At 66.9% G+C, this 290-nt stretch overlaps 1 protein-coding gene across 1 annotated transcript in view; it reads right to left on the bottom strand.

Moving 5' to 3' along the window:
* Nucleotides 1–290, bottom strand: part of TOMM34 (translocase of outer mitochondrial membrane 34) — a 7186-nt gene that overhangs the window by 3525 nt on the left and 3371 nt on the right. Inside the window, exon 2 of the mRNA XM_019472825.1 lies at nucleotides 87–239. Coding sequence (XP_019328370.1) covers nucleotides 87–239 — 153 coding nt within the window. The remainder of the gene's footprint in view (nucleotides 1–86; nucleotides 240–290) is intronic.

The raw sequence follows: 290 nt of genomic DNA, 5'->3' as shown, positions 1-290 counted from the left end.
AAGCAAGGCTCGCGGCAGCGGCCTACCAAGCTGCTGTGTTCCCGAGCCTCTGGGTAGTGCCCGCCGAGAGGACCGTGTAGCGTTACCTGTTGACGCCGTCGTGTGCCGCCTGTATGGAGCAGTCCACCTGCAGCACGGTCTTGTAGTCCACGTAGGCCAGCTGGTACCTCTCCAGGGCCTCGTAGGCCGCGGCCCGCCTGAGGAGGGGTTTGATCCCAAAAGGGACCAGGTCGAGGGCGCTGCGACAAGAGGGGAGAGAGCCGTCCGGGGCGGTTTGGGAGGGCGGGCGG

This window comes from Aptenodytes forsteri, unplaced genomic scaffold (genome assembly GCF_000699145.1).
Source record: "Aptenodytes forsteri isolate BGI_AS27 unplaced genomic scaffold, ASM69914v1 Scaffold149, whole genome shotgun sequence".
NCBI classification, from domain to species: domain Eukaryota; kingdom Metazoa; phylum Chordata; class Aves; order Sphenisciformes; family Spheniscidae; genus Aptenodytes; species Aptenodytes forsteri.
This window is presented reverse-complemented; position numbering and strand designations above follow the sequence as displayed.